The sequence below is a fragment of the Haliotis asinina genome, chromosome 1, assembly GCF_037392515.1.
Source record: "Haliotis asinina isolate JCU_RB_2024 chromosome 1, JCU_Hal_asi_v2, whole genome shotgun sequence".
NCBI lineage: Eukaryota > Metazoa > Mollusca > Gastropoda > Lepetellida > Haliotidae > Haliotis > Haliotis asinina.
In genome coordinates this window covers 104229625-104256675 of record NC_090280.1, presented here as the reverse complement: position 1 = coordinate 104256675, position 27051 = coordinate 104229625, and the positions used below count along the sequence as shown (strand labels likewise).

Sequence of the window (27051 nt, the reverse complement as noted above, 5' to 3'; positions counted from 1 at the left end):
GCTCTTTAATTTGGGCATAATATAAGTAAAGACATTTACACGTTTTCACGACTATTCTCCATGCATGTTATTGAATACGACATTAAATCGTTTTGGCCACAGTAAAACTCATTTCTGTCAATGTTTAATACAATTTTGGAAATTCAGACACGCAGTCTGTGCAGGCGATGTCCCCGAAGATGTTGTTCACGAGATCGTCTTCCAGGATCGATAACGTATTAATGACGTTACTCCGAACGTTTTCATAAAGTTTCAAAATGTCATCAGCATGAGTAATTGGAAAAGTAAAGTACTTTTGAATCTCCAACTGAACAATGACGAAGCAGGAAAGACCTTCTTTAGGACTCCACTATTTATTCAACATGTGGAAAATAACAATGACAAAAACAATAACTTTGGAAATAAGTCCGGTGAACGGAATCATCTTGGACACAGAATGATATTCTTGAGCAAAATTAAAAAGGCTTGAAAACAAAACGTTCACATAACCTACTGTGCATTTGACACGTTGGAAACAATAACTATCACAACAAACATGTGGCAATAAATACATCAATGTAAGTTTTAAAAAAAGGACATACATCATAAATTAAGTATAGGAAGAAATCATGAATAAATATATGGACATGGATTGAATGTAACTGGTGATGTATGAAGACATATGGTATCTCATACATGGACGGAAATGCCACGAGTAAACAATAAATATGTAGTTTAACAGGATGGTTGTCAGACACTGACTAACTGTGTATTTCCTCACTGGAAGCGTTTGACTGTAGGAAAACATCTTTAATCTGTAATATCGTCTACAAGTCTCTCCTCTACTCCGCACATTCATAATCGCCACAATCGCTTCCACTATCTGATGACGTCGGGGTGGTGTTGGAACCCACTTTTGGTGTTCGGCGTTTGGCACAAGTACACCCAACGAAGTGAGTAATGAGTTTGGGTTTGTAAATAAGAAAACCATTTTCACAACCAGTTTCTTCCAAAACTCGAATTTGAGTGGAAACTCTCTCGCATTGGTTTTGATTATTGTCAACGCACTTGTCACACTTACACACTGCCTGGGGGATGGCACTTGGGTAGTGACCGACGGGAAGGTAGGTGACGTTGTAGTACCAGGGACAGAGGGACCTCCTCCACAGGGGGTCGAGAGGGTCGTCACTGACGCTGGTGGGACAGGTGATGCCGTCGAGGTTGGAAGTGTCGAATACCTGGTGGGTGTTCAGCTCTCCATGTAAATATGACCCTGGTCTGGCACCTTGAGAGTTACGAAGAAAGATGGAGACGTCGGTGTTGGCGTTGAGACTCTGGAAGAGTTGGTTGATATCTTGAGGTGGTTGACAGCTGGCGACGTTACGACGTTGTCTGACCACGTGTTTCCAGGTGTCGTCGACAGGTAGAGCGGATGCAGAGAGAATCCCTACACAGATCAGAACACACAGCTCATATGTCATGTTGGAAATGGAGAACTTTCAAGAGAAATTTGACAATAGCTGGGAAAGATTTGTTGATCAGCAAAGGCTTGATGTTTTGCCTGTTGTGTGTCTGTCAACGACTTGTGGTATATTATATACAGAAGCAAATCCGGTGGGGAGTCCCCTAGGCTAAATATACATTTGTCGCACCATCGGTGTAATATGTGGGATGAGGTAGGTACTTATCGATATGTTTCCGTGATTGTTCCTCTTGACTGCCCGGGAATGTAGCTACTTAGCAGCGACTCCATCATCTGAAATAATCCATTGGGAAAACGAGCAGGAATTCCACGGACGCGTGGTCGTAGGTTCGAATCCAGAATCCGACAAGAAACATAAAACTTGGTCCGGCAACACCACGCCTTCGTTTCCATAAACTCAATCATGAATGTAAGAAAATTAACAACCAATCACATGGCCAGGCAAGAGGCCCGCATATTAGTTTCCGGGTGCTTATTCGTGAAGGTACTTCGCTATAACAATTGTCATTCAGCTAGCAGATTTCTCTGACCAACCAGCCCTCTTTATTTTGTGGCCACACTAACACAAAACAGGGGTAGATACGTCAGTTGACGTCAAACATAGGTCCGGTTCGAATCTTATTCGCAAGACAGAATCTACTAAAGTCACAGATCAGTGCCAAGATACAATCTGACAAAATGGGGATAGTTTTCCTTTTCCTAAACCAACTCGACCCTACTATTTCCATAAATCATACAAAATAACTGCCAAAACAAGAGTTAGTTTCACTATGCACCACACAGCCATAACACCAGGTGTTTGTGGCTGCTCTCCATGTGACACCCGTCATTAACACGCATTATGCTGTACCTGGTGAAGGAAAACAGGTCTGTCACCCTACATGATATGGATTGACTCGATTTTATAAAAGTGACGACACGGGTTTGGGGTCGTCTTCGGCAACCCATGCGTGTCGAAAGTGGCAACTGATGGGAACAGGTGGTTCGCTGACTTGGTTTGCACATGATATCTTATCCCATCGAAGATCGATGCTCATGCTGTTGATCACTGGATTGCCTGGTCCAGACTCGTTTATTTGCAGACGATTGGTATATACAGACGGAACACTGATAAGTGCGCCGTTAATCAACGAACAAGCAACACAAGTCTGTCTACACGGGAAATAGGAGAAGTATTCTCACTAACACTGACATCCACAGAGTCACAGATGCTGCCAATATCCGTTACTCGTGGGTTCGAATGCAGAATCCGATCAGAAAAATAAGACTTGGTCCGGCAGCATCACGCCTCTCTATAACCTGTATCATGAATGTCAGAAAATTAACAACCAATCACATGGCCAGGCAAGAGGCCCGGATATTAGTTTCCGGGTGCTTATTCGTGAAGATACTTCGCTATAACAATTGTCAAAAAATATCACACAAGATGTAGTCAAATACTGATACACGAAAATATGAAGAATTAATATCATGTTCATAAGTATTTAATCATTTGTGAGGTCAATAAACTGTAGCAATAACCTCAACAACTAATGTTATAACGAGGCACACATAAATACTCTCAGACGAGTGGGTCACTGTCATTCGTAATACGCATATCTTCAAAACAAAGACTAGGATTTTTTTTTACTAATGGTTGGTTATATTTCTTATTATAATTTGTTATAATCGTGTTTCTGTGACATGCTTTATTTTTTTTTATTCATTTATTTTTGTAACAATCTCGGTGTAGAATTTCTTGACAAATTCTTTAACCGTCCTCGCGTCCGTGGAATTCCTGCTCGTATTCCCAATGGATTATTTCAGATGATCCAGTCGCTGCTAAGTAGCTACATTCCCGGGCAGTCAAGAGGAACAATCACGGAAACATATCGATAAGTACCTACCTCATCCCACATATTACACCGATGGTGCGACAAATGTATATTTAGCCTAGGGGACTCCCCACCGGATTTGCTTCTGTATATAATATACCACAAGTCGTTGACAGACACACAACAGGCAAAACATCAAGCCTTTGCTGATCAACAAATCTTTCCCAACTATTGTCAAATTTCTCTTGAAAGTTCTCCATTTCCAACATGATATATGAGTTGTGTGTTCTGATCTGTGTAGGGATCCTCTCTGCATCCGCTCTACCTGTCGACGACACCTGGAAACACGTGGTCAGACAACGTCGTAACGTCGCCAACTGTCAACCACCTCAAGATATCAACCAACTCCTCCAGAGTCTCAACGCCAACACCGACGTCTCCATCTTTCTTCGTAACTCTCAAGGTGCCAGACCAGGGTCATATTTACATGGAGAGCTGAACACCCACCAGGTATTCGACACTTCCAACCTCGACGGCATCACCTGTCCCACCAGCGTCAGTGACGACCCTCTCGACCCCCTGTGGAGGAGGTCCCTCTGTCCCTGGTACTACAACGTCACCTACCTTCCCGTCGGTCACTACCCAAGTGCCATCCCCCAGGCCGTGTGTAAGTGTGACAAGTGCGTTGACAATAGCCAAAACCAATGCGAGAGAGTTTCCACTCAAATTCGAGTTTTGGAAGAAACTGGTTGTGAAAATGGTTTTCTTATTTACAAACCCAAACTCATTACTCACTTCGTTGGGTGTACTTGTGCCAAACGCCGAACACCAAAAGTGGGTTCCAACACCACCCCAACATCATCAGTTAGTGGAAGCGATTGTGGCGATTACGGATGTGCGGAATAGACGAGAGACTTGTAGACGATATTACAGATTAAAGATGTTTTCCTACAGTCAAACGCTTCCAGTGAGGAAATACACAGTTAGTCAGTGTCTGACAACCATCCTGTTAAACTACATATTTATTGTTTACACGCTGCATTTCCGTCCATGTATGAGATACCATATGTCTTCATACATCACCAGTTACATTCAATCCATGTCCATATATTTATTCATGATTTCTTCCTTTTACTTAATTTATGATGAATGTCCTTTTTTTTAAACTTACATTGATGTATTTATTGCCACATGTTTGTTGTGATATTTATTGTTTCCAACGTGTCAAATGTACAGTAGGTTATGTGAACGTTTTGTTTTCAAGCCTTTTTAATTTTGCTCAAGAATATCATTCTGTGTCCAAGATGATTCCGTTCACCGGACTTATTTCCAAAGTTATTGTTTTTGTCATTGTTATTTTCCACATGTTGAATAAATAGTGGAGTCCTAAAGAAGGTCTTTCCTGCTTCGTCATTGTTCAGTTGGAGATTCAAAAGTACATTACTCATGCTGATAACATTGTGGAATTCGCCCGACGAATCAGTTCTGGGGACGGCTTAGAGGTCTGGGTATTAGTTTCCATGTGTTAGTTTCTGTGCATTAGTTTCCTGGAATTAGTTTCCGGGTTGTTGTTAGGGAGGATACCTTTCTATAACATTTATCGCAAAATATCAAATGCAATGTAATAAAATACAATCAGAGGACCATATTAAGAATTAACCCAAGGTTTATATCTATTCATTTATTAAACAGTTCAAGAAACGTTTAAAGATGTTTCAGTAATAACACATAACTACTCCCAGAAAGGGGTCACTGTCATTCTTCATATGAATATCTTCAAAACATACAGTCAGATTCTGTGTCTACTAAAGCTTGTTTTGTCTTAACCTGGCGCGTCCGTGGAATCCCTGCTCGATTTTCCACAGAATTATTTCAAACGCAGGAGTCACTACTTCGTAACTAAAAACCCGGGCAACCAATAGGAACAATCACGAAAATACTATTGGATAACTAAACTTTATGGATGATCAACTTCTTTATTTTCACAATAGCGACGTTTCGGTATAACTTCCTATACCTTTTTCAAGCATATCGAGGAGGATACAGCTGGGATACAGCTAGGAATATTCGCGATACATGTACACAATAACAGAGGTGGGATAACAGAGGTGGAATAACAGATGTGGGATAATAAAACATCATAGATGAATACATGACGGACTACGATAACATGATAATGAGCAAAAATAACATAAATGAGATGAGCGAGATTACCATGACACGAGTGTAAGTTATTTCAGTAAACGCCAAGGAGTGGGAGATTAAGTACAGGGAAATCAATGGTGAGGAGTGTAAACGAGGTAAATGAGAATACATGTACACGTATATCGATGAGTATCTACCACATCCCACATATTGATGTGACAAGTGTATGGCTAAATTTGACAGACGTAATGGATAACGACTTCTATATTTCGTGAGTTTTTGGTCGAGCAGAAGTGTAATGTAGCTGAGTATAGGAACTGAGAGTAACAAAGAAAACAGGAAAACAAGACCATTTACATAATTGATTAGACAGTGACGTCATAATGCCAGCTGCTTGACAAAGGGGGCAAGGCACAGAAGTCAGAGATGTGCAAAGCGATGGGAGTGGTGTAACAAGGGTGAGATGTTTATACAGCTGACTGGACTTGGTGGAGGAGTGCATCATACGCAAATGAAATGAAATATTCTTCATCTCTATTGATGACAGGCTTTTAGGTAAATGGTTTCTGTTTGATGTAAATGAAGTCTTTTTTAATTGTTGGCCAGTCCTGTTTCCGTGGTAATTTAGGTTGAATTGGATGTGATCAGAGATGGCCGATTTGTGACTTTCACTCGGGTTTTATTTATTTATTTTTATTTATTTATTTATAAATGATACATTTTATATTGTTGTCGACTGTTGGTCTTTTACCTTCGTTCGCATGAAGAAGGTTATTGAAAACAGCCATTGGCAAAGGGTCTGACGAGAGCAAGTTGCTCATGCTCCATAAATGATGGCGGGCTCGAGTCTGTCGAAGACGAGGCGAACGTTATCAACAACATAACTGTATCCGGGGGGCGATTCCATGTGGTGGGGGCGGTCTCATGGCGGATCCATGTCGTTGTGAAGACAGATCGATGTCATTGTGGTGAATGGAAATTTGAATGCTCGAGAGTACATCGACCAGATAGTGCGCCCAGTTGTGCTGTCCGTCTCGCAGCTACTCCAAAACGGACAACGTCCCCAGGGATTTCGCCTTGGCCTGCACGGTCACTTGACATGTAATCCATTCAGCATCGCTGGGACCATTTGGGTCGACAAGTGCCTGCAAGACCTGTGCTTCCAGGAAACAGGTAGCAGCTTGCTGAGGCGCTGCATGAGGAGTGGAGAAGGGCACCCCTGCATGTTACCCAGTGTTTGGCCTACTCAGTGCGACGCCCAGTTGCCGCATGTATTGATGTATGAGATGGACATACCAGATACTGATCACTTTCATAAAATTCACAGAATCATGATGTGTCTATGATCTGGAGACTAAACATATGTATGGATCGCGCAAAAGCCTCTCACAGAGAAGCATGCTTTTTCACGCGCGGTCAGACCACGTGTTCTTGACAACTTGGGAAACTGTCGAATCGGTCAGTGTATGTACAGGTTTGGTTGATTTAGGTGACTGTTCGCCACGATTTGTACCATTAGCTTGTTCAGGCAAGACGTAGATAGATCGTTAAATGTAATTTTCATAGTTCATCAATATATACTGAGTCAAAAAAGAAACTTCACAAAATGTAATTTTTTAAATTAATGAATAATTTGTCTCTGATGATACATCCATGTATCCGAAATGGGATCCCTATCTTTCAACTCTTGAAAAACGTTAGCAAAACTCACTCAAACCCATCCATTCGTCGTGCAAATGACGTTAGTGCCAAATCAGGTTTTGCACGTGCAGTCGATCACGTGATCTTCGCATCGACGTTTTTTTCATTTGCACGTGTTTGCATTGGCCTCAAGAATTTAGTAAAACACTTTTAAACTACAGTTCTAAATGTACTTTAAATACCATGATTGTCAAATGTGCAACGTGAACGCGCCGTTGGCATGTTAAATTGCAGGCGGGAAGATCAGTGACGTCGCAAGAGCAATGGGATGCAGCCGGCGTACTTTGTATGACAAACTGGCACCACTCCTGATCGCCCAAGTCGGGTCGTCAACGTGTGACGTCACGGGCAGAAGACCGTCAAATTGTCATACGTCACCTACGTGACAGATTTTTGCCGGCCAGGGCTGAGATGTTAGAGGTCGACTGTCCTCACTGACCATTCGAAATCAGTTGCTGGCTGCCAATCTCCATTCTCGACGTCCATATCGTGGACCAATATTGACGCCGTTTCATCAACTTCAACGTCTGCTGTGGGTCCAACGTCACCTCCAATGGTCCAAGAGAGACTGGAATCGAGTCGTCTTTATCGATGAATCAAGCATGATAATGCTCGTACGCATGTTTGTTTGTTTAAACATATTTTATTCAAAAATGAAATGGATTGGGCACAAGTTATCCAACTTAGGAACGCCCTCTCCAAGAAGTTGCATACGTCATATTTAGAATATGAAAACACTGAAATCAGGGATTTGTGGGAATAATATATACAAGAATAAACTACAAAAAGCTTTCAGTTAGCTTAATATATCTATGCACATGTTCAAAAAATATGAAGTGACCGAGTAGCATGACCAAACAACAATTAATCCAAATTAATGGTTATGCGATGTTTAACGAGAGTATTTTCATTTACAAACAAATATTTGCGCTGCGTTGTATATAAAGAACATTCTAAAAGATAATGGCATGAGTTTTCATAAGAATAACTACAGTTACAAGAAGCATCTGATCTTAAATTAATTCTGAATAAGTCGAAATTTAGCGGACTTGTATTGTACCTTAGTTTTGTGTGGAGAATGTTCAATTTCCTTGTACCAGACGGAAATAAAGACGGGGCTACAATTATTTTACTTTGAATTCTTAATTAAAAACCTGTTAAAGAATCTATTTGTCTTGTTTCTATGGGAATATTGTTCCACATTCGTATCGTAGATGGAAAAAAAGATGATGAGGAAAGTTTCTGTCTCGTAAATAGAAGGGAGTTTGAAGGGTTACGAAGGTTGTAAGATGATTTTTTTCCTACATATGTAGGTGATAGTTCCTGAAGGTAAGATGATCCAATATTGTGAAGAATTTTATAAAACAAGCAAAGTTTTCTATTCTCCTACGTTCACTAAGAGTTTCCCAACCAGTTTCAAAATACAAATGATCACGAGAAGTATATTTTTAAAGTCCTGTCATTATACGAGCTGCTTCTAACTGTAACTGTTCCAGAGAGTTAGTGTGTTCAGTTATGTAACCATCCCACAATTCACACGCATATTCAAAATGCGGACGAATGAAAACAGTGTAGATCTTATTATAAGCGTTGTTCTTTTTAGCTAAAAATTTTACCTTTCTCGTGGAATTTATCATTTTGGAGGTTTTCTTTAATATATCATTAATGTGACGAACCTCCATTTGAAGATAATGTTACACCAAGATGTTTATGAAAAGGTACAGTTTTAATGTTACAGCCGTCAAGATGTAATTTGTCTAGCTTGTTACCTGCTTTTGTCGAGAACAATACAGCTTCAGTCTTATCAGGGTTATATCTGGTCAACTTCAATTCTGTGACTGAAGACGAGCATAGTAAAGTTATCCAGGCAGCCACACCCAAATCCTGTTCACTCGATCCCGTTCCATCTTGGCTCTGTGTTCCATTGGCTCCTCCTCACGTACTCTGCACTCTTTGTCCAGACCTCTCTCCGTTATCTGATGGATCTCCTCACCACATACCGGCCTCACCGAACTCTTCGTTCATCCAACCAGTGTCTGCTTCACGTGCCATCCACAAGAACTAGGCTTGCCGAAAATGCGTTCTCTGTGTTCGCTCCGAAACTATGGAATATCCTGCCAATCAACATAAAGTCTGCTGACTCCATCTCATCATTCAAACGACTCCTCAAGACCTACCTTTTCAGTCACTAACTCTTAATATCTTCCTCAAACAACTTTATTATGCAGTTATTCTCAGCGCCGTTGAGCAGGCTATGCCTGGAAACTAGGCGCTTTATAAATTAATTATTATATATAATTATCATATATTTGAGTAACCAGTTCTTATCCCATTAGCATTTGTTAAAAGAGATTTACGTTTAGTTTCCCATGTTTGTTGCTTATATTATTTCATCCACTTAGCCAAGAGAGTCACGTTTAGTTCCCTAAGCAGCACACTGCGACACATCATAAGTTTTCAGTTCCACTGCGCAACAGTCTATACATTGTTACCTGATCGAATACAGGACAAATGGCATTCTCATGTTTCAAGACCTTTTCCGTGTTTGTTGTTATTGATAAATATAGATGAATCTCTGGAAATTATTTTGATTATCTATCTGTTTATAAAATACAAATATCTTTTCAAACATCATGTGTTGTTTCTTTATGTGTGCATGTTATGGGCAAAATATTCCCTGTACCGTTTCTTTTGGACGTGCGTGTAAGGAGTAGAGCTCGTGAATGGGTCTAAATCTGTGTTTGGGTCTTTTGGGGGAGGTGATAGGGTTGCACCAATGGTTCTTTTGGATGGGTAGATGTTTAGTTTTACAAAGGCTCTCTTCAAGTGTTGAATGTCTTCATGTAGATTTGTTGAGTTGAATAGATAAGATGTCGGTCTTAACTTTAGGAGGATAATAGGAGCTGTAGTTAATGTACTGATCCGTATGGGAGGGTTTTCTGTAAACAGTGGTCTGGAGATGGTTGGAGGAGGTACGGGATACAAGGGCGTCTAGGGAGGGTAGTTGGTTGTTCTGCTCTGTCTCCGTTGAGAATCTGACGCGGGGCTGTTACTTATTTTATCAGCGAGAGGCTGTGTTGTGTGACGATGAGGCTGGAGGATATGACAAGTATGGCCCGGCGAGGAAACACCGGAATATACTCAGTGTCTTACAACCGCCCTGTTAAGCTACATACACAAACCTGTTAAGCTACATACACAAACCTGTTAAGCTACATACACAAACTCTGCATTTCATGAATAACCGGTATCCTCAGTCAGGCCATGTTCAGTTGTTTCGTACAAGTGATTCTAATTTAGGGAACATTATACATTATGCATATATTGTGACATATATTCTAAGCATTCAAAGATAAAGTCGAATAATAGATTTTCATGCAATTATGTATCAGTTATTCTATATGTTTATATACCCACTTAACATGTGTTGATCTGCATTTATTGAGTGTATATTGTTTTACAATGCAGGAAGTGGAAACATGATTCAATACATAAATGGTTGCTTTAACAAACTTCAATATGTCATTATGCTCCATTGTACAATTCACCTGACTATTGTATATTATGTCAATATTGTTTTCCCGAAACTTTGAATAAATACCGTACCGTTTATAAACGTTTTTTTTTCGTTCTGGATTATTGCCCGTGAAAGATCCAAAGTTCCTGTTACCTTATCGGAGACTTCTGTTAGCAAGACATACCCCTAGGTATTCAGTTACACAGGTTAGAAGAACGACGACCTACTCTCGGCTCCAAACTGGGATCTGAAAGGTGAATGCTTGCTTCCGGAGTAATGGCTGCTGTTTTGTTTTTTTCTGGAACTTCACATGTAGTAATTCACTCGACAAGTCAGTTGTGTCATTGTCCACTAGCCAAGCAACTAACATATACATGATGTCACAGTTAAAGATGGCCTAGACCCGTGAAGGTCCCGGGGTAGAATAGGATTCAGCAACATGCTTGCCATAAAGGGCGAGTATGCTTGTCGTAAGAGGCGACTAGCGGGATCGGGTGGTCAGGCTCGCTGACTTGGTTGACACATGTCATCGGTTCCCAAAGGCGCAGATCGATGCTCATGTTGTTGATCACTGGATTGTCTGGTCCAGACTCGATTATTTACAGACCGCCGCCATATAGCTGGAATATTGCCCAGTGCGGCGTAAAACTAATCTCACTCACTAAAGATGGTCTACAGATCCCTGGCTTTGGGGATGACGAGGCTTGCCATGTGCCATCAACAAATCTGGTCACATGATGACTGATGCGGTAAATTCACTGCAATCGGTCTTACAACCACACCTTTGGTAGTGTCACGCTTTCTCATCTTCTGGCGCTGGACACACGGATGATGTAGGCATACTTATCTAACACTTTGATCATTTTGTCTCTCCCACTATGACCTGTGTAAACGTGGGCACGCTTCACATGTCGAACATGTCATCAATGTGTGCACGTAGCGAGGAGGTTGGGAAGAATCAGAACGCTTACGAACCAGCATTTCTACATGAGCACACTGCGGGATTCCATAGCAATGGCTATGTGACGTCCTATCAACATATTGTGACCTTTAGTTCATCCACCACTACAAAATACTCTTCCTTGCTAAAAAGCACTGATTTTCTATCAGATTCCTCTTTTTTTCTAGCAGCTGTTGACGAAATATGACCTCTACAGCTTATGCCGTCTTTAGAAATGCTGACCGGAACTGAGATGGGTCTTGTTCATACTTCTGATATTGGTTACACCTAATTGGGTTAGTAGTCCATATCTACCCGACGATGTCGTACTTGGTCACATGAACATACTCATGAACATACCTATCGAAATTTGAGGATCCTCCTTTTTGTATCCCTTGTGATGAAAGACTGTGTTGAACATTCCATCGCAAGGCAGAAAAAATACTCTAAATCACGAACTATGAAGGATCTCTTTAGTAATAACAGTTCTCATTCAATTACTAGATTTCACAATGATTACATTTGTTAAATGATATGCAAATAAATATATGTTTTATGGGAAGTTTGAATTAGTAACTCAGATTGTTAGTGGCTGTATCCTCGAGGGGTTAAAGTACTGTAAAAATTATTGTCCACCTCAGAATAAGTCCCAAAACATTGAACGTACAGTAAAACATTCCACTGATTTTAATCGTAGCATATGTGTAATTTAATGAATGGCTAGATTTGTCTAAATGTTGAAGGCATGGTGTAAATGAAGCTAGGGTTCATGTAGGAGGCAAATGTACGGTAAGTCCCCATGGTCCCTTGTAAGGTGATCTACCTTCAGTTGTTAACAATATATAGCCTGTTTTACCTTGTATTGTCATCTATAGTTATACTGTTTTAGATCTAATTACTAGTTTTAAATTCGCATCTGTGATAATCTGTTTATTTTACTGTCCATCGTTGACAGTGTATTTTCAAAATTTAAGATTACTTATTATGCATAAAATCATTTGTTCTTGTCTCCATATTGCTGAAATTTTGCTGGCGAAAAAAGGTTTAACTCATCCAGTTTTATACTCCTAAAGCGATACTTACAACAGGATTCACCACTCTATCCTCTTAACATTGTCAATATTTCGTTTTGATGTCAAAAGATTTAGCTCATCTGTTTGTTCTGTGACGGACTTCAAATAATTAGAATATTTCCATCTTTGATAGGCTTGTGCATGAAGGATTAGGACTATGATTTATGGATATACAACTTTTTTCAGTGAGTGCGACGTTTCGACATAGATACTAATGTCTTTGTCATGCAAACATTTCCTACTCACAGAATCAAACACTTAGCTGTTATAACTTAACATTGTAATTGCTTCGTTTTGACTTGTATTCTCCTGATTTCATTGCAAATTAAGCAAGAACTTCATATCAGAAAATGTGTAAAATATCAGGCAATTTGTATGTTTACTGAAAATGTCAGAAAATGTGCACATTTATTGAGTGAATCGGGAACTGTACACATTTCCTAAATATTCCTGGAAATTTACACAGTCATTGATGTCTTGAAAGAACTGATTTAAAACTTTCCAAACTACGTGAATCGATGGGCGGTAACGTGGATAATTACACACGCGGCACGTGGTGGTATGTGCGCATCTCCTGGTGTCTGCACATGAAACGGTCTATTCCTGTCTCTACCTCTCCCAGTTCAGGCCATCTGTGGGTCTCTCGTTATGATCGCCGAGTCACCTTGAGGATATCGTGCAAGTCATATAAAATGTCCACAGACAGGATACACGTGATTACTGATGTCTCTTAGCGGCATTTAGAAGTTGTTTTAGATGACCAAGATATTTTATGGATGAATCTTCTTTAATCCTTTCCACACAATGTTCCGGGGTCATTCGTGATCATTGCTGGAAGTTTCAACAGACGAATCGTAGTGTTTATAAGCAGCATGGCATAAATGCAACAAGGGCAACCTGCTCGTGACGTGTCCTGGGTCACCATTCCCTTGCCCGTTTGTGGACAAGGGGCAGAACTGGTCCTCAGTACCCCAACGCAGCTAGCAAAGACGAGACTGCATTGTGGCGCCCCTGTGTCAGGTGGCGTCCCTGTGTCGGGTGGTTGAGGGTACTGGGCATCTCTTTTCAATAATTTCTTATTGATTGCAGACAGGCTCGTCCGGTTGAAAACGTAATAGGGAAGCTAGCAGCTTCAATAAATATCTTTCCCTTGTCAATTTCAGATATGTTGAAATCAGAATAGGTTTTGGGGCATTTAGAATATCCCTGTCATGTGGTGAAACAAATGAATCATATAAAAGAATCATTTATGTTAAGAGTGGTTAAACTCGCCATCCAGTAAATATATAGTACCAAATCCAATTAATCCAGCTTTTAGCTGTACTTTCGATCTATCAGGATTTGCAGGATAACAAACCGAAGTCGATTGTACTTGCCACTTACGGTGAAATCCCCGTTCCGCATAAAACGTCATACAACTTCAACATCCAAGGCAGACAGAATGTCAGTCCTCTCAGATCACCACAAAACATTCTCTACCCATCTAAGCGAGTTTCACAAAGTCGAGATCCTATTGACCACAAATCAGTACTTCACAAGAATAAAACTTTTGAAAGCAATCGAAATTCGCCACCACAAAAGTTTGATCAAAGGTACCAAATACGTCGGCCACTGGAGAATTAATGGACAAAATGGATACGTACCCCCACGCACCCTCTCTGGATCCGTCAATGCCACGTTACACCTGTGTTTCAAGAGGCTTGCCAATTTTAAACATATTGCCACTGATACAAGACAAATCTTACGGATAACAACTTCTGGATTTATTTTCACAACGTTTCTGTACTGGTTCTTACCCCGTGGTCAGGTGGTTCACGACGCAATCAGCTCAAACGAATTCATCATCAGCATCGAATGCGGCCTCCAACAATTGAGTATCTGACCTCATACAACTCCGCAACGATACAACCATCACTATCAAAAGGCAAGAACTAGCCCAGAAACGTGGTGGAAAATAACCCATATTGTTAATCCATTAGTCTTACCACATTGCCACACCAAGCTCTAAATGTCTTTGAAGAATCTCGTGTTGCAACTTGAAGCAAAACAATAACATCATCATACCATACTATTATACCAGCCCTTCAGTTAGGTAGTTGTAGTTGTAGCATCAAAAGTTTACATGTTGTTAGTGCCAAAGCTGGGCAACAAATTAAATGAATCTATGTTTATGCATGGTCTGGAGGCATCGTCAGTTTCAGCAACAGGCATCAGTTGTTGGATAATCATCATGGCCTGACGTCAACTCTGGGAGTGGTGATGGAGCTCGAGAGGGGGGAAATCCCAAGGGGGGATGCCAAGTTAAAACCAATTTCTATACTGAACGTACATATTTAGCTGTTGTTTACGTCCTAATCAGGTAGATGTATGGTTGATGACTAAACACTTACCATCACATCACCAGAGGAAATTGCCGTAATGATACTGCGGACATAGTACCTGTAACCGGATTTGTTGGTGTATAAAATAAGCTCCCTGTCTCTGACAGACGGTCAACTTAAATCTCCACGCTCATCATTTGGCCTGTGTTCTACACCTCGTCACATTCTGACAGTGAGCTGCTGGTTGCAAGAACTTATTTTTCCAACATGATATATGAGCTGTGTGTTCTGATCTGTGTAGGGATCCTCTCTACATCCGCTCTACCTGTCGACGACACCTGGAAACACGTCGTCAGAGAACGTCGTGACGTCGCCAACTGTCAACCACCTCAAGATATCAACCAACTCTTCCAGAGTCTCAACGCCAACACCAACGTCTCCATCTTTCTTCGTAACGCTCAAGGTGCCAGACCAGGGTCATATCCACATGGAGAGTGGAACACCAGCGACACACCCAACAGTTCCAACCTCATCACCTGTCCCACCAACGTCAGTGCCAACCCTACCGACCCCCTGCGGATGAGGTCCCTGTGTCCCTGGTATTACAACGTCATCAACTACAGTAATCAGTACCCAAGCACCATCCCCCAGGCCGTATGTAGATGTCCGGAATGTGTCAACGAACGCCAAGCCAGGTGCGAGAGAGTTTCCACTCAAATCCGAGTTTTAGAAAAAATAGACTGTAGAAATGGTTTCTATATCTACAAGCCTAAAAGCATCGACTTCCATGTAGGCTGCACCTGTGTGCGACGGCCGACAGCTGGTTGAGCTCCACCCCGACAGCATCACTCAGTGGAAACGGTTGTGACGGTTCTCCCTGGGCCTCCTAAACCAGAGACTTATTGGTGACAGCGCCACTTTACAAGGGTGGGGGTGTCATCTCTCCAGCTTCTTCGGTTTAGGTTGATATCCACAATTTCAAACTTTTCGTCCATTGATACTGTGTTCCTTCACGTATCCTTCCAAGAATTGTGCCATTTTTAATATTTTTTTAAGATATTTTACATGAAGGAATGTTTATAGCGAGTATATTTGTTATTCGTATTTTTGTATAATGAAATACTATACACAATTATTTTGATAGACAATATTTTTGTCATTTAGTTCATTATGCAATCCGCAATGTCATTCCATCCAGATCCATCCGTAAATTACTAACGTGTTTGTCTTTGATACGTTAAATAAATGTTGTTTTTGACCGGAAGTCTTCCTACTTCCTGTTTAGTCGAGGATCAAATTACTTGTACATAACTCGGCCTATGTTTGAATGAGTGGGCAAGTGAATGAGTTTGTTTGGCTTTAGACCACCTGAAGCAATGTTGCAACAAAACCACATCAACATCACCCATCGCACCCATCAAGAAAATTGTAGCTACTCTGCGTGACAAGGAGCTCTCCTCACTCCTGACCTGACACTGCATCCGGACTATGTGAGTGTCGACGGGGAGGTGGGGTGGTGAATGGATGGGCGGAGGTATGCTTGACGTGCAGTAGCAGGCCATAAGTGAGTCATTGTCATTGTGACGTCATTGTGATTGACGTCTGTTACATACTCGCCACAGAGCAATAGAGTCGCTAAAGGTAACATGCGTGGGTAAGTTGGGTGGTAAGTGTGTTTTATCACAATATCTCTCAAAACTTACAAATGAGATAGGACATCAAACATCCTCACGACCACTTTGTCCACCCCGACCCATTAAACGGACTTCACAAGGCAAGCTAATGCTTGAAAACACATGATGCCAAACTCGAGTTTAAAATTAGAACATTCAGCAACATGTCACCAACACTAATTTCAGTTTACGAACTGTTGCCGAGGAACAGGGTCGATCTCTAGTCTAACCAACTTTTCCATAAAACGTTCGGTGTTGGCAAACTGGAGTTTGGCGTGTAAAACCAGAGTGAATTAATTTCTGGAGTTTGACGTGTGAAACCAGAGTGAATTATTGTCTGGAGTTTGACGTGTGAAACCAGAGTGAATTTTTGTAACGCCCGAGCAAGTGTTATTGTAATGCATAATTTTGCACGATTTTCGTGTAAGTCACATGACACACTTGCTCGAGTGTGATAATGTTTTTATTATCCATGTTAGTCGTACAGATTTGTGCACAAACACGGTAAGAAAGTGTGAACGTCCTCATCAATGACCTCACAGAGGACGACGTACAGAAACAATGGTTCCTAGGCAAAAGTGATATGTGCTCATATTGATATTTGTTACCTACAAGGCCGAAAATAGTGGGGTTCATATTTTTCAGACTATGTTTTGGGGCAAAATCTCACATTTTCATGGTCACGTTTCTTCCTTGACGTTGCGTTCCACATGCGGCGACGGCGGGTAGCCAGCCTATGTTTGAAAGTAGATTTAGGTTTGTTTCCCTGAATTTGACGACTTCGGTGAAAAATAGAATATTACATTCGTGCCCAAATCACACTATGTTAACGACACTAGTACCTAAATATCGGTACAGCCCTCGCTCTCGCTCGAGAAAACATTTACGCACTTGTGTCATAACAATAGTATGACATGGGCACTCACATGGTACCCTCTATATATTGGTTATGTTGTACCATATGGGTATTAAGGTACACCTTGCGATTGTCAGTACAATACAAGCAGCTTACACAAAGACAGCAGTTGGAGCAAGCATCAACAAGAACAAATTCGAAAACAGATTGGTTAGTTGCTGGGGTTCGATTCTGTGCATTCCGTGATTCACCCTGGCTCCGTGAAACCACTATCTGGACTCAATGACGCCATTACTAGTTCAGGCTTACCGAACAGCGTCTGAAATACCAATCTTATTACATTCTGAAGGAAAAATTAGATTTCTTCTTTGATTGTCTTTTTGAAATACAAAAACTGACAACTTTTATGGATAACATCATGTCGTATTTCACAGGTGCGGTAGGTCGATTGTAATACCGTTGTTAAGCAGGAATATCATTAAATTACATGGTTGATTGTTATAATCTGTGTAAAACTTTGAAACTACAGTCATGCATATTCACTGGCTACATGAACGTAATGCATGTTATTATTCGAGTAAAATATGTTGTAGTGTTACTCAATGCTGTTACTTATTGTTGTAATTAGCGTCCGTGCCTTACGTTTATTATGTGTGGGAAATATACATCAGCCATTGGCTAATCGACACGTGCCAGCTGTGACGTCATCTTCATGGCGGAGGTGGCGACTTGAGGTCCAGAAGACAACTCCCGTGCAATACATCATTCGGGGAAGTCCTGCTAGAGCAGTAGCCAAGAGCTGAAGGTGTCCAGGGAATATAATAACACTGTCTTTAGTAACTCATCAGTTTGTAGTGCATGAGCAAAAGAGAGTTATCACCTGATATTGTGGCTCATAAAGAAGACAAGAAGGCGTATATGACATATATGACAATAATCCATACATTACATTTGTGAGCACGAGATAGAAAGAAGTCCGCTAGAATCAAACTTAGATATTAAAGAGCATAAAAAAGCAACTTGAAACTACAATCGCCTGTTAAAGTGATTTTCTATCCAACCCCCCAACACCCACCTACATATGTGAAATATTGGACATGGCTATGTTGACGATTCATTTAAAGTAAAATAGAAGATCCCAACGATTGGACACCGAGAACATAGGCCGGCAACGTTTTGATTGATCCGAAACGTCGCTATTATTAGAATAATGAAGTTGATCATCCATAGAGACTTATCATTCTTGTGACTTACAACTCAAAGAATGTCTCTCAAACAGTAATAGTAGCAGCAACAGCAGCAGCAGCAGCAGCAGTAGTAGTAGTAGTAGTAGTAGTAGTAGTAGTAGTAGTAGTAGTAGTAGTAGTAGTAGTAGTAGTAGTAGTAGTAGTCACAGAAGAACGGACACCTGTCCTGGGGAATTCGTGGTCATAAATAATTTTTGTAACATTTTCATGATATTTTAGTCAGAAGTCTGTGATTCCCATTGTTTTCAAATAATTGCCTTTCTGGTAGTCCTTCCCTAGTCTGCCGTACAGAAAGTGTAACAAAATATATCCAAGAAAATCCATGCAAGTCTAGAATAGGAAGCGAGTCTAGATTACCACAGGTTCGGTTTCTCGAAACGAATAAAGGCTCTAGGCTCCTTCTCATTGCATTTTATGAATACTGTTTTCTTCTGTAAAATATTTTCATTTCAAAGACTAGATGTTAGTCGAGTCCTTCCCAGGGTTTATTTCAATTCACAAAGTACATGGAGGGGGTGGCTAGTGGCTGTGACGTTGTTTCCGAGGCGCTTCGCTTGATAAGAGCCACATTTCATGAATGAACTCACACAACATCCCCACAAAGAAATGAGCCAATCACCATCGTGTGAGTCGCCTGTGAATAGCCAATGAGATTCTAGAAGAGTTTTTACATATTTTACAGCTTTTCTACAGCCACATCCGTATTGTTCCGTAAACACGAAAATCTACAGTATCAGAGATATTTTAGTTTCGAAGGTGCTAATTATATTACGAGGGTGTTGAAAGGGGATTTGAATTGCAAAATATGTATATCTATTGCTCACTAAAATACATTATGTCAGGTCATTAGACTGGGCGCAGTAAGTAGATCAACGGTAACAGATCCAACAAAGTGATACAACCCATGTACCTCTACAACATTCTGTCTCGTCTCGGTTACTCTCAGCGTGGACGGACCTCGCGGCCTGTGTGTTACACGATATACTGATATCACTTGAGTAGGCGGAAGGTCATTATGCTCCATATATTGTGTACAGTGGACACGTCATGGCGGCGTCGACTTCCTTGTCTGTCTAAGGATGTATGATTGCATCTCGTGGATGACGTTCACTATCAGTTTAATGACAATCCTAGGTTGCTTTCTTCAGCAAACAATGGGACCAAGAATGAGGATTATTCAGGTTAAGTTGGAGTCCCTTCTTGACACCCTTTCTCGCTGACATACTGACCTATTTTTGTTGTATTCAGCCTCTGAACAAGACACATCTGTACATTGCGCTATATAAATCGCCATACATTATTATTTTTCATACCGCAGTTGTTCTGTCTATAAAGTATTGCAGACAAAATGTAGATTTGGGACAGACAACTATGCGGTTTCGTTTGAACACAGAGACAGGTGCTTAGGCAATCCCCATAGCCCAGCAACAGTCTGCTGACGTCACAAAGCATTGTTTAGGGCAACGTCTCACCACTGGCAAACTGTAGCGTAAATGGGGTTGCGCAGCATAGAGATTATGACAAGTCTACGTATATGCGAGCGAAGCGAGTAAAGGTTGGCAATGTACTTTCCTCGCTTCGATTCAAACAATATTTTTCATCTGAAAATAAAATATCGCCACCATCAAAGGAACATTTCCTCACTTGACTGTGCACTCACATTTCTTACCCCATGTTTAGTCATTACTCACGTGAAATATGTTTAATTCAACATTTTAAGAGACACTCATGGTATTCAGATCGTTCTTCGCCTCCATTACCCCTGCCAGCCCTTTCGGTTGAACGGAGTGACGGAACAAGAATAAGCAGAAATTAGAAAGAATTACCACATTCCCTAATTTTATCATGAACCTGTTGGGGTTTATTTGTCTATCGTCGCTATTGGTAGAATTTTCGTAACATTTATTCCACATAACACTTCTGGCACAATGGGCGAATGAAGCAGGGGAGGTAACTGTGATGGAACAGTTGTGTGCACATGCTGTGGAAGGGGGTGCTTAGAAATAAAGTGTCCATACAAGCACAGGGACCATGCCATACTCACTGCAGTAGCGGATAACACTTTGTGCTTGGGCAAGGACCTACAGCTGAAGAGAGGACATAAATATTTCTCTCAAATTCAGCTTCAAATGTATGTGCATGATGTCAGTTACTGTGATTTCGTCATCTTCACAAATAAGGTCATGACAATTGTTCGTGTGCCAAGGGATGATAATTTCTGTGCAACACTTATCGCAAAGTGCGAAAGCTTTTTCTTTATGCACATTTTGCCTGAGATTATTTCCAGGAAACTTGAAAATACAAGACCATATTCAAGCAAAGCTGTCACAGACACTGTTGACACAGAGGTATGGTGCCTGTGCCAGCAGGAGGAGTATGGTAGCATGATCATGTGTGAAGGAGCTAATTGTTCGTACACTTGGTTCCATTATCAGTGTGTCAACATTCGACGAAAACCAAAGGGGTCGTGGTATTGTCCAAGTTGTGTAATGGGATAAATTTAAAATCACATTGTCATGTAATCCAAACTTCACATTACCATACACAGGGATTTTTTTCTGTATCAAACATTATCTTTTCAGAATACATGTAACAAAGTAACCTCACATGAGAACTTTCTGTGAAGTGTATTGCAGAGCAGTTGTGTTTATGAACCATACTTTTAATCAGTCTAGCTAGAATTGCTTCAATGAGTCGGATTGTTAGGTGTATATGCCTGTGTGCTCTGAATGTTGCATTATACCTATCTTGCTAGGCATTAAATAATTGTGATGACATGATCTTTTCCACAAACACAGTTTCCACCTCTATATAGAGGGATTATTGCACACTGATGTGTAACAGTAAACTCGCTCACAACATGGGGTTTCGTTATATGTGTCATGTCTAATTCACTGAATTGTATTATGAACTACAAAATGGATGACAATTGTTTTAACTGTTTTATTCTTGTTACATAATTTGAACAATGTCAACAGAAAATATTTTGAAAATAGAATTTGTGTCATGTTGTAAAAGTTTATCTTAGTAGGCAGGTATGTCACAGTCTTTAAATAAGATATGTATTTCATAATATGCATGTGATAACTGGATTGGTTTTATGTTTCAAAGCTGCTGTTCTAAACTCAAGCATAACACTATTTCAAATGGAAAAAAATACACACTAAAGTTGCCACTTAATTCAGTGTTTGTTTTCACTTTGAAAGACAATTATTACTGTTAACAGTATGCTTGAATGGTCATGTTAACCAATTAATAAACAATAAGTATCAGTTACCATCATGATTACAAGAAAACTGGGATGGAGGTTTGACAGAGCACTGCACACAGTCATAATACTGTCAAACTTAGGCACAAGGTTGATCTTCATGGTGGTGCTCAGAATCTTAAAGTTTTTTACTCTTTCTATGGCCCTTTCAACATGTATTCTGACCCGTGACAGTCTCCTTCCCATTTCAATTTCCTTAGGGTTGAGCTGAGATTTCCCCCTTGTAAATTATGGTATGGCAAGCTGCACACCACACGCAGCCAGGTCATCAGAAATAAGGAACCCACGATCAGCAAGTACCAGATCCCCATGTTCCAAAAGCTGAAGAAATCCTGAGCGTTGTGTGATGACCTTGTCCGAAACCCTTCCACCAAAGGCTATTGACACAAAGGTGACAGTTCCATATGGTGCAATTCCTACCAGAACCTTGATAGTGTTATGGCTTTTATAATTAGACCATGTCATTGCTTGTGCTGCGAAATTTCCAGGTCTCTCAATAAATATTTCACAACATTCTATAATGACCCTACACTTTCTGTAAGTTTGTTTGATCACTTTAGGCATATTTCTTGATATGTCGTCTATTTCAGGCCAATGGATTAATATTGCTAACTTGTTGGCAAGTGGTGGAAGGGTCTTACTTATCACGTCACTAACACTTTGTCTTGACACTCCGAATATGTAGCCCAAGTCCTGGTCCACTAGATTCAGACGAAGCTTCATCAACACCATCATGAGCACGCTGGCAGGAATTAAAGCCATTGAGACAGGAAGTATGTGTGCACAGAACTGGACATGATTAGGGATACCTGTGAAAAACAATGTCTTTGCATCCTTCTTGTCTCCTTCCAAAAATTTGTCACTGAACCTACAAGATCGAAGCTGTTGTTTTGTCTCCTGTAATTCCGCTTGTAGGTTTTCTTCTATCTCCTCCTATCTTCTTTTTTCAGCTTTCAGTCTCATGATGACTTGGGGAAAAGAGCGAACTGAGATAATAAGTGAACACTAGATAATAAACACAAATTGTTAGGCCATTATTTCAGGTTTCTTTGTATCAAATAAGACATGAAGAACAAAACAACTATTTCCATTTATGAAGTATAACTATTCACATACCTTGAGCTGGCTGATTTTCTTCTTCTTCAACACATTGTTCACTCTGCTCATTGGCAAATGCACTGAGGGACAGCTCCAGCAGAATGGAGGCACCATTACTCCTTTCTTGGCTATCCTTGGCTTGTTGGTTTTTGGTGCTTTCCCTGCACTGTGCCCTTTTGAAGCGATCCCTTCTTCCTTCAGGTGTCATCATGGCTGTAGTCTTATATCCCATGTTGACATGAGGAACATAATCAGGATCACTGGGATCACTGCTTGCAGGTCCTGAAAATAATTTTAGAACCTTGACTGAAAATCACACATTTATGTAAAAGAGAAAACGTTGAGCTGACCTAACTTAGGTTTCCTAAAATATAGCCTTGCACTTGCTCATCAAATGAAAGAGGGTTGTTCTGATCGAAAACTGGACAGTTTCATCATACATATTACTGCATTGGGTGCTAAATTAGAAACAAAATATAACCTTGTTTAGAAAATAAATAGATAAAGGTCATTATCATTTCATTACTATATTCCCTCGTAATTTTGTAAATGGTTCACATGAGATAATGAGTATGAAACCATAACCCATTTGGCACAATGTCTACACAAGATTATCAGGATGATGAAAAAAAATGTTTTAGGGGTGAGGATTACCAAAAAAATATATATATATTCAAACCTGATGCAAAGTGAACTCCACAAACGCGATCACCATCATGATCGGGCGTCCAATTCTTGAAGCCACTTGCGTCTTCTTTCATCGGTAGTCGGAATTCGATGAAATTTCAAGCCTGGACCTTTTAAAATTCTATTCGTGCAACCAACTACCACGCATGACACGACCATCGCTGCGTAGAATGGTGGGCCCCGAATCGTGCAACCAACTACCACGCATGACACGACTATCGCTGCGTAGAATCCGATGCAAGTGGTAAATAATTCACAAAAATTGATCTTATTCGTATATAATGCTAGAACGTCGGCTAGTGCGTTGTCGGCTAGTGCTGTTGTATTGACACTTTCCTGCCTACCGGAAGTTTTAGTGGCCACGTGATCAAAACAATGACGTTACGCTGGCAGCTCCTATAGAATAATACCCGCCTGTTCCTTCACTCCGTTGAACCGGAAGCTGGAAGGGGGAATGGAGGCGAAGAAGGGTCTGAGTTCCGCTTAAAGTGCAGAATATAAAATATTCCACGTGAGTAATTGTTCAACATGGGGTTGGAAATGTGAGAGCACAACCTATTGTAGAAATGGGTGTATACTTTTGACGGTGGCGATATTTTATTTTGACATGAAACATATTTTTCGAACTGAAACGAAGAAAGTACGTTGCCAACCTTTGCACGCTTCGCGCGCATGTCATTTTCTCTATGCTGCGCAACCCATTTGTGCGACAGTTTGCCCGTGGTCTCGCAAATTACCTCAAACGTTATTGTGATGTGATGTGTCCAGTTTAGGTGACATGGACAAGAGTGCTCAGAGGCATGAGCATGATAATTGTGTGACGACACTTACAACATAATGACGTCAGCAAGTCCGTGCTGGACAGCGGTAACCTTAGTGCAGTATTAAAGAATGAAAGTTAAGGTTAACCTTAGTAAAGGCTGTTTTGTGAAAGGAGGCCCAGATCACAGGCCAGACCCTTGACTCTTGTTTGACACTGGTGGAGAAGGAAAGCTCTCTTTCAGAAAAAAATGTTTATTCAACGTGTCAACAAAACAAATAACAACATGAATGTATAGCAGTTGCTGGGTGAATGGAATGGCATTGAGTATATCACGAGCAAATAACAAGAGCATATTTCACTTGAGACTTAGAAATCCACATACTCACATTACGTATAAAACATAAACAATCGTTTATCAATGAATAAATAAAACATGAACATTAGGCATTAAGTTCGATGAGTCGTAAACAATAAATATCACAAATATTCAAACTGACAACAGAAATTAAAGACAAACAATAATTTATAAATTGATATATGATTGAAAATGGATTGAGTAAATGTGGCGATGCATTGAGACATATGGACGGAAATGCAGCGTGTAAACAATAAATATGTAGTTTAACAGGATGGTTGTCAGACACTGACTAACTGTGTATTTCCTCACTGGAAGCGTTTGACTGTAGGAAAACATCTTTAATCTGTAATATCGTCTGCAAGTCTCTCGTCTATTCCGCACATTCATAATCGCCACAATCGCTTCCACTATCTGATGACGTCGGGGTGGTGTTGGAACCCACTTTTGGTGTTCGGCGTTTGGCACAAGTACACCCAACGAAGTGAGTAATGAGTTTGGGTTTGTAAATGAGAAAACCATTTTCACAACCAGTTTCTTCCAAAACTCGAATTTGAGTGGAAACTCTCTCGCATTGGTTTTGGTTATTGTCAACGCACTTGTCACACTTACACACGGCCTGGGGGATGGCACTTGGGTAGTGACCGACGGGAAGGTTGGTGACGTTGTAGTACCAGGGACAGAGGGACCTCCTCCACAGGGGGTCGAGAGGGTCGTCACTGACGCTGGTGGGACAGGTGATGCCGTCGAGGTTGGAAGTGTCGAATACCTGGAGGGTGTTCAGCTCTCCATGTAAATATGACCTTGGTCTGGCACCTTGAGAGTTACGAAGAAAGATGGAGACGTCGGTGTTGGCGTTGAGACTCTGGAAGAGTTGGTTGATATCTTGAGGTGGTTGACAGTTGGCGACGTCACGACGTTGTCTGACGACGTGTTTCCAGGCGTCGTCGACAGGTAGAGCGGATGTAGAGAGGATCCCTACACAGATTAGAACACACAGCTCATAGATCATGTTGGATATCGACTTTGAAACCCAAATGTTTAACTTCAGCAAATTTCGGGACAGCAAACGATGAAGTGAAGAGTGAATTGATCTGATGTGCTATATAGAATACTATGGGGTTTCCCCAGGATATACATATAGATTTGTCCTACTGTCACGTGATGTCCGCCAACATCCTCAACTCCATCGACAGTGTATTAACAGCAAACTGATAAACATCTTGAAAATCCCACAGTTAGCTGAATCGTGTCGGACGGAAGTTAGCATGCGTGGTGGAATCCTTAACGCTGATTTGTTGGATTAGCAAGAAGCTGAATTATAATATTAAGGATAATGATTACGGTGAAATATCATCACCACAATATCATATCTATTTTTAGTTGTATTCTAGTTGGTGTTCTTATTTCAAGCAGCGTTATACCAAATATGGTAATTTGACCACTTTCTGAATGGCGATGTATGTCCATATTTTACTTTCGCTTGACTTAGGAAGGTGATGTATGTATGTATGTATGTATGTACGTACGTACGTATGTATATATCTATGTATGTATGGATGTATGGATGGATAGATGGATGTTGTGCGTATGTATGTACGTACGTATTTCTACGTATGTATGTACTGACGGACGGACGAAAGCACGCAAACGCACACACACATCTAAACACACAAGACAGATGGTAGTATTGCGCCTTAGTTCCAAAGCGTGTGATTCTGTCATGCCACGAAATGTACGTGTATTGTCATAAACGTGTGACATAATTTACATCTCACCCATGAAAATCGGGTAGAACTGGTCTTTAGCAACCCATGCTTGCCAAAAATGGCGACTACACTTGTCGTAAGGGGCGACTAACGGGATCCAGTGGCCAAGCTCACTGACTTGGTTGACACATGTCATCGGTTCCAGGTTGCGCAGATCGATGTTCATGCTGCTGACCACTGGATTATCTGCTCCACAAACCGCCGTACAGCTGGAATATTCCTGAGTGAAACTACACTCACTCACTCACTCACTCACTCACTGAGAAATCTGAGAAATCGAACGAATCAGACTTTGAGAGATTTACGACATATCATCGTGTGTCGTAAATTCTCATTGCTGGGGCTTTGTTTACCTCGTCATA

The 27051-nt window shown here is 40.8% G+C and overlaps 4 protein-coding genes across 4 annotated transcripts; 2 read left to right on the top strand and 2 right to left on the bottom strand.

The window, feature by feature from the left end:
* Nucleotides 1–821: 821 nt before the first annotated feature.
* LOC137277827 (uncharacterized) lies at nucleotides 822–1460 on the bottom strand. Its single transcript, XM_067809792.1, has one exon. It carries the CDS (start codon nucleotides 1458–1460, stop codon nucleotides 822–824), a length of 639 nt encoding a protein of 212 aa, XP_067665893.1.
* Nucleotides 1461–3543: 2083 nt separating this feature from the next.
* LOC137277822 (uncharacterized) lies at nucleotides 3544–4182 on the top strand. Its single transcript, XM_067809779.1, has one exon. The coding sequence runs from the start codon at nucleotides 3544–3546 to the stop codon at nucleotides 4180–4182; it is 639 nt and encodes a 212-aa protein (XP_067665880.1).
* An 11058-nt stretch (nucleotides 4183–15240) lies between these two features.
* Nucleotides 15241–15801, top strand: LOC137285621 (interleukin 17-like protein). Its single transcript, XM_067817748.1, has one exon. The coding sequence runs from the start codon at nucleotides 15241–15243 to the stop codon at nucleotides 15799–15801; it is 561 nt and encodes a 186-aa protein (XP_067673849.1).
* A 6444-nt stretch (nucleotides 15802–22245) lies between these two features.
* On the bottom strand, nucleotides 22246–25969 carry LOC137277818 (uncharacterized). Its single transcript, XM_067809764.1, has 4 exons — nucleotides 25305–25969; nucleotides 24213–24284; nucleotides 23134–23397; nucleotides 22246–22394 (listed from the first exon to the last, which is right to left on the bottom strand). The coding sequence occupies exons 1-4, from the start codon at nucleotides 25930–25932 to the stop codon at nucleotides 22246–22248; spliced, it is 1113 nt and encodes a 370-aa protein (XP_067665865.1). The 5' UTR covers nucleotides 25933–25969.
* Nucleotides 25970–27051: the final 1082 nt, after the last annotated feature.

Excerpts from the sequence above, each read along its gene's own strand:
- LOC137277827 (XM_067809792.1), bottom strand. The coding sequence starts at position 1,460 with ATGACATATGAGCTGTGTGTTCTGATCTGTGTAGGGATTCTCTCTGCA.
- LOC137277822 (XM_067809779.1), top strand. The coding sequence starts at position 3,544 with ATGATATATGAGTTGTGTGTTCTGATCTGTGTAGGGATCCTCTCTGCA.
- LOC137285621 (XM_067817748.1), top strand. The coding sequence starts at position 15,241 with ATGATATATGAGCTGTGTGTTCTGATCTGTGTAGGGATCCTCTCTACA.
- LOC137277818 (XM_067809764.1), bottom strand. The coding sequence starts at position 25,932 with ATGATCTATGAGCTGTGTGTTCTAATCTGTGTAGGGATCCTCTCTACA. Across the intron at positions 24,285-25,304 it reads CGATTGTGGCGATTATGAAT|CGGAACTCAGACCCTTCTTC; the intron begins GTGCGGAATAGA and ends CTGCACTTTAAG. Across the intron at positions 23,398-24,212 it reads CGGAGTGAAGGAACAGGCGG|GACCTGCAAGCAGTGATCCC; the intron begins GTATTATTCTAT and ends AATTATTTTCAG.